Here is a 7,272-nt window from a genome sequence, read left to right on the forward strand (position 1 = left end):
AAAAAAAAAAAAAAAAAAAAAAAAAAAAAACTAGAACAAAGGGGGGTTTGTCTAATTAATCGACCGAGTTGGAGATAGCAAGAAAAGCAGTCGTATGGCTTTCATTAATTTGTCGCAGGACCTTCCAATATGGTTGTAACGCCAGAAAAGGGTTACATATGCTTTATTAAAAAAATAAATAAAAAAACCGCCTCCACTGCCCTTCATTGTATTCAGCTTCCAATTTAAAAATAGCAAAACAAAGGAAACAAAAAATCTATTTTCTGGCACATGGCACAGCTTTGGTGACTTACAGGAAGTTACAGGGAAATATCACAAAGGGAATATAAAATAATTAAGGACCATGGTAAGTTTAAAGTTTATGTACCAAAAAAGCATTCATAGCCAAAACAATATTTTCTTTAATGCACAACTCACAAAACCAGATCGCAGGACCTTCCAATATGGTTGTAACGCCAGAAAAGGGTTACATATGCTTTATTAAAAAAATAAATAAAAAAACCGCCTCCACTGCCCTTCATTGTATTCAGCTTCCAATTTAAATTTAGCAAAACAAAGGAAACAAAAAATCTATTTTCTGGCACATGGCACAGCTTTGGTGACTTACAGGAAGTTACAGGGAAATATCACAAAGGGAATATAAAATAATTAAGGACCATGGTAAGTTTAAAGTTTATGTACCAAAAAAGCATTCATAGCCAAAACAATATTTTCTTTAATGCACAACTCACAAAACCAGCGGATGATTTAGCATCTCAAAGTGCATATTCTCTGAGAGCAAATTCTTTACTGGAAAAAGACTAAAGCGCTCTAGTGAGAGAATAGGGATATGGACTAATTCCAAGTGCCTGTTAAAATGTAAAACAGATTCATAATTACAATTCCAAAAACCAGAAAGAATGTCACATTTTCTACTGGTCTGGACAACTGTTAATACAATTTATTAAACCAGAACAAACAGATGGTCTGAAAATGTTTGTGACTGCCATCTTAAAACTGTCTGTTATAACATAAACATAAGACTATTTCTAAAAGGTCCAAGCATGATGTAGTGAGAATTGTGTTGCAAGAGACCAGAAAACTCTAGGAACCTACGCATCTTGCAATTTTAAAGCAAACTTGTCAAGTGGAGTGGAAAAAAAAAATAAGTCCACCTCAACAAATGCCCAAAAACCTGCAAAAAGAAAAATGGCCTCAATCATTGCCCACACTGCACCTCATATCCTTCCTGGTGCATAAACCTTCTGTGTCCCCCTGGTGCGCCAAGTGGTTTCTCCCATCTACCTCCCTGTTACAGGACACAGTAGAGACATGGAGGTCGAGGGGGAAAAAGAAATGCACAGGAGATTGACAGTTCTAAAAGTGTTTATTTCTTAGTGGATGTCAGAGGAAGATTCCTCTTAAATGGCACACCATAGGTAGCAGAAGAGGTACTTGCAACTTTTGAAGGTAGACCTTTTAGGGCACATAGAACACAATGGTTTTCCATGTGCACCATCCACACTAAAATGTGGGTGTGATGTGCAGTGTAGAAAAATGCAAACATGCTAAATTTCTCAACAGTGCCCTGGATGATGAAGCAGTTTTAGCATGTGGACTAGTGGAAAAAGGAAAAGAGTTAATCGCAAGCTTGCACAAAATATTAGCGAAGTTTGAAGCGGCATTGTTGAAGCCTTTAAAGCACCATTTATCTCAGAGAATGTGCTGACTTTCCCTTTAAATTTTCACTACTGAATACATTTCTTAAATGTTTTCACGTTAAAATTGTTGCAAATGCAACAGCATATATAGGATTGTATTACGTGTGTAATTATGTATTTTGAGCTGTGGATGGCGCAATGCTAGTCTGTGTGTGCATGTTTGTCTATGATATATACAGGAAGTTCTGTGTATGCTGTATAAAATGTTGTATTCCGATATGTTCTTCCAAGCAAGACTTAGATTAAAACCCAATTCAGCATTTCTCAAGATCTCATTTGCTTAGTCTAAACACATAACCAAGAAAAATAAACAATTAAGGCTTGAAGATAAGGCCATGTTCACAACAAAAGCGTGTGCGTTCTAGAGCGGTATCTGCTGGAACGCACCGCGATCGCTAAGAAACTTCTCCCTGCGTTTTGGGGAGGGGGCGTGACGGTGCATTGTAGTCAATGGCACCGCTTCCCCCCCACACGCAGTGCGATCGAACGCGTGGCAAAACTTTGCCAGCGTTCCGTTCCACTGCAAAAACGCAAAAAATAGAGCTTGCACTATTTTTTGCGTTTGCAGTGGAACGCAATGCTCTGCAGTGCAGAATAAAGGCATGGTAGGTTAGTAATAGGGAAAAGATGAGCTGCTGGGAGACCACAGACAGTAGTGGTGACTAGTTCTTTGCACTCTGCCTACCAATTTTTGGGCCAAGCTTCCAGAGTTCACTAACTTTTTAAAGGCTTCAACAAAGTTGCACATAGCTTGCTGAAAACTTTGCAAATATTTTAAAAGTGCTTGTTGTACACACTGTTCTTATACAAGATGAAGTCCATATGTACTAAGGGCTTTAACTGCCAACAGATTGCTTGTACGCCTAGCATCCTCTGGATTTCCTTCTGCTATAGGATCATGGCTAGGAGGTGCACCAAAAAAAAAATCCTAAACCGAAGGACACAGAGTCCACCTCTTTCTGCAGCCCCTGTTATAAACAGGAAGCTTCGATACCAGGGTCAGGGGTGTGGAAATTTTGGAAAAAACTACTTGTCCAAGGACTAAAACGGGGGCCGAATCTACTTGTCCCTCATGACAATCTACTTGTCCTGATACAAAAAAAATGATGTTAACCAAAACCGTATTTAGTAGTGCTAAGAAGCGTTTCTCATTGGTCAATGCCGTCAGGTGACCGCGTTGACCAACGAGTGCTTGCAATTTGCGAGCGAAATTCAGAATACATGGAACAGGTACAGATTGTACACCCGTACTGGTGGACGTGAAGGACCGGTCGCCGAAAGGTAAGTATAGTGGGAGGGAGATTGAGATTTGTGCGGGTAATTCCATTTCGAAATTACTTGGGAAAGTGACTATACCCTTTTAGGGTGGGTGCAGACCTGTGGATTCCCGGGACGTGCGAACGTGTGCGGTTGCATCCGCATGTATGGGGTTACATCTGGGTGGCAATCGCTGAAAAAAAAGGTACATGTACCCATTTTCACGACATGCACCGCGCAGTGTATACCCGGGCGGTATTGCAGCAGGAAAACGCGCAATCTGCCTGGCACGACTGGGGTGCCATTAGAAAATAATGGCACTGACAGTACGATCGGCGGTGGTGTGCGATTCCGTGACCACCCAGCCATCCGCTCGGTTTCGTGCACGATGCCCGGACAGTCACAGATCGCACACCACAGCCGATCGCGCTGGTAGTGCCACTATTTTCTAATGGCACCCCAGTCGTGCCAGGCAGATTGCGGTGTTTCCCGAGCGGTAGCACACAATCGCAGTTGAAAACACTGCGCGTTTATTCGCATGCAAATGGGGCTGGTTTTCATTTTTTCAAATGTTATTAAAAAAAAGGAGAACTATGAGGTGAGTGCTTTTCACTCACCTCATAGTTCTAGCCGACCTGTGACAATGAGACAGTCACAGGTCGGCTCAGTAGATCGGGAAGTGAGCAAACACATACCGGCGTTCGCTCACCTCCCGATCCTAGCCCTACACCACCCTCAGTTCGGTCAGAGGGGGCTTCTTACTATTGAGTAGCTGACAAGCCGCTGAATGTAGCCACTCATTAAAAATCTGACCCCTGTAATTTCACACAGTGGTAATGCACATTTTGTGGGTTGATGCTGCTTTTCAACATGCTGCACTACAATTAAAAATGTATGCCTGGAGCTTTTTAAATGAGAATTATGACCTAAGGGCAAATAAAAATATTCCTTAACTTTACTGTATTAACATTCTTCCTCATTTCCAAAGTCACAGCACATCAGATAAATTGATCTAAAACGCACAGAAAATGGCCACCTGCAGTCTTACGAACATGCCACACACCCACGACAATCGTACGATTAACTGCAGGTTTTCGAACATGTTCCCAAGATAAAAGTCGTGCGACCGTACAGTAGAAACGGTTGCACGCCTTCCACACCTTGTGATAATCGTACGATCGCAGGATTTCCCGTGATTATCGCAAGGTGCATGGGCACCTTTATTCTCCCTCTGCTGTGGCGTCGTTTCCTCTAATCGTGCACAGCCGTGTATGGCTGGAGCATGCACGCTGAAATATGGGAGTGGGAGGCGAAGTCTCAAGTGAAAATACTGGCAGCGGCAATAGATGGTAAGAACTACTGACTTAGCCTCCCTGTACTCTCATCGGTGCTCTGTCACGCTGACATCCTAGCAACTGCTGATCGGATGCTTGTCAGCCTGCAGGGATTCCCATAGTCTTCTGTAAAAACAGCAGTAAACAAGAGCTTACCTTTTTTGATTATTGAAGGGCAGAAGCTTCTGAACCGGGGACAGATGGAGAAGGAGGCAGGAAGGAGAATGAGGGCTACACAGCATTGTGTGCCTGGAAGACAAGTACAGGAGGACAGGGAAGAAGAGGTAGGGAGAGAGCTGCTGCGCATGCCCATATATTCGTGGACACGCAGCAGCTCTCAAGAAGCGCCGTCAGTCATAGTGACAAAGATCAGTGGGGAGGATCCCGACAGTATTGTTGGGATCTCTCCTCATTGCGGCGCATAGCCCCGACCACCAGCTTAAAGAAGTGATTAAAGGCTTAGCGTGCATTTTGGCTCATAGGAGTAAATTACACTATGTACTCCTTTAGCCTAAGAAATGCAATAATAAACTATGGAGCTCTATTTTTGTCTTCAACATGCTGCACAATATTATGTATGCCTGGGGCTTTTATCGCAACGCACACACAGCACTGGGGATCGGGCTTTACCATAATGTATAGGTGTGACGTCAATCTCCAGACTAAGTGCAAGAGACACACACCACACACCCTCTGGAGGTTAAAACTGGAGAGCAAGGCCTGACAGGCAATTAAACCTGAATATGATGGCTTTAGCATTTGCAATAAATAAAGTATTTTCACCTTGCATTGTGCGTTTCCCCAAGAACTTCATTTAGCTTGTCAATAAAACGAACAAACAGAGAAAGACCCTTCACGTGTTTTCTTAATGGATCAGATTCCGATGGAGCATAGCCCTTTCCACCAAGCTCTAGCGTCCTTATAAATGAAGTTGCCGCCTAGAACACAAAGTCACTGCTTCAGTTCAGGAGAATAACGCAATTTGCATGCACTATATAAGATAGATATCACAATTTTTAAATGGTTTATACCACAGGGCATTGAATTTATTGATGCGGTCTTGATTATGACAAGCGCATTTCAAGTGAACGGAATACACACAGGATGGTTGCCACCATTGACAGTCAAGTCTGATGCCATCCATCCATTTAAAAGTAGTGATACTGTTAAGGTGGCCATACACTGTACAACCATCGCAAGACCTTAGTCTTGCGATGGTTGTAAAGTGATAACAAAAAAACCGTACGATCTGCCCATCTTGGGCAGGCAGATCTCACTCTCGATCATCGCAAGCCCGTCCCCTTGAGGGGTGGGCTTCCGATGACCGCAATGCTGAACGGGCAGTGTGCGCGTGCGCACACCGGCCTGTTCGGTATTTGTCTCCCGAGCACCGTTCTAACCAGCCGAAAATCGTACGATTCTCGGCAGGTTTTCTTTTTTTGAAAAATTATTTTTATTAAAGTTTTATGTTACAAGTAACAACATTTGCACTCACAGCCATGAGAGCACACATAGAATGCAACATCACAACCCTGTACAACCCCTAAATAACCACGGGGAGTACTTGTATAAACATCAACATCCCCCCCCGTCTCCCCCCGAGCAGCAGCATATCACATGGCATTACATATTGTACCGTACAACATAATGAACATTTTCAGGGGTAACTTATACAGAGCATCCCATCTCCCCACATGTATTTGACCCCATCACCGTCTCATGGAATAGGCCTATCTACTCAGCCCGCAGTGTCTGTCAAGTCCACCCAGCCTCCCCAAACTTTAGTAAACTTACTAGGGCATCCCCTACTTTGATACGTGGCCTTGTAGAGGCTTAGATATGAATTCACTAGGCCCTTCCAGTCCGATATAGTTGGAGGTGTACTTTGCCGCCAACGCAATATCACCAACTTCCTGGCACAGTATAACAAAATTCCCAGGAAGATCTCGCAATGGTAGGAGCCAGGTGTTCCGTTAACCCTAGGATACATGTATTCACATCAGGATTAAAGGGCTCATCAACAAATTGTGACATAAAATGGGTAACTTCGAGCCAGAATGGTCTGACTCGCGGGCAGTCCCACAAAATGTGGACAAGTCCCGCCGGCGAATCAGAGCACCTCCAGCACTCAAAGCTGCTGCCCCCATAGATGCGGGCTAGTCTCGCAGGAGTGTTAATACACTCGATGTAAGATTTTAAATTGAATAAGCTTATCTCGAGCAGACACCAAGTGGCTAAAAAGGTAATCCCACACATCTTCCCATTCCTCATCCTTAAGCGTAGGTGCATCCGCCAGCCAGGAGCCTATCTCCTTCAAGGTAATGGGCTTATCCAGGAAATACCTATCCGCTCCTGCCAATTGCGTGATGGGAAGCCCACCCAACAAGTCCTGCAGTGCGCCCAGGTCATACTCAGGAATGCGGGAGTAAAGATCCTTGTAGTATGTATGGAACTCCTTTAGAATAAGAGGTGGGTCCGTTACCCTCTTCCCCGTGGCAGTCTGAATGGCCGGAATGTTAGTTAGTGACCTCTGCTCCGCCACCAACATTGCTAAGAGTTTACCGTTTTTGTCCCGCTTTTCAAACAACTTTTCCCTTGACAGCCGCCAGGAGCACTGCGTCAGCCCCACATGGTGCAAGTTAATGGAACGCCTTGCCTTCTTAAGTGCAGCCACCGTGGATTCGCCAGGGGAGTCTGCATATGCTGCTGCACATATTGCTTCCTCATCCTGAAGTACTGAAAGGGCAGCACTGTGCTCCCTGCGAGCTGCCTTGATACCAGAAATATATTCTCCCCTGGCGGTAGCTTTAAAAGCGTCCCAAACCACAGGTGCGGACGCAGTGCACACATTGTCGTGCCAATAGTTCAGCAATGCTGGAGATACCCTCTGAGCCACTCCCTCCTCCCGCAGCCACTCAGGCGACAGCTTCCAGCCTCCCGACCTCCGGGCACTGAAAACGTAATAGACAATGGGACATGGT

At 44.4% G+C, this 7,272-nt stretch overlaps 1 protein-coding gene across 1 annotated transcript in view; it reads right to left on the reverse strand.

The window, feature by feature from the left end:
• Positions 1-5,792, reverse strand: part of LOC108789611 (PCNA-interacting partner-like) — a 13,299-nt gene extending 7,507 nt beyond the window's left edge. The window contains exons 1-2 of the mRNA XM_018559672.1: positions 5,787-5,792; positions 5,075-5,229 (exon numbers count right to left, since the gene is read on the reverse strand). Coding sequence (XP_018415174.1) covers positions 5,075-5,229; positions 5,787-5,792 — 161 coding nt within the window. The remainder of the gene's footprint in view (positions 1-5,074; positions 5,230-5,786) is intronic.
• Positions 5,793-7,272: the final 1,480 nt, after the last annotated feature.

This window comes from Nanorana parkeri, unplaced genomic scaffold (assembly GCF_000935625.1).
Source record: "Nanorana parkeri isolate BGI_ZX_2015 unplaced genomic scaffold, ASM93562v1 scaffold411, whole genome shotgun sequence".
Taxonomy (NCBI): domain Eukaryota; kingdom Metazoa; phylum Chordata; class Amphibia; order Anura; family Dicroglossidae; genus Nanorana; species Nanorana parkeri.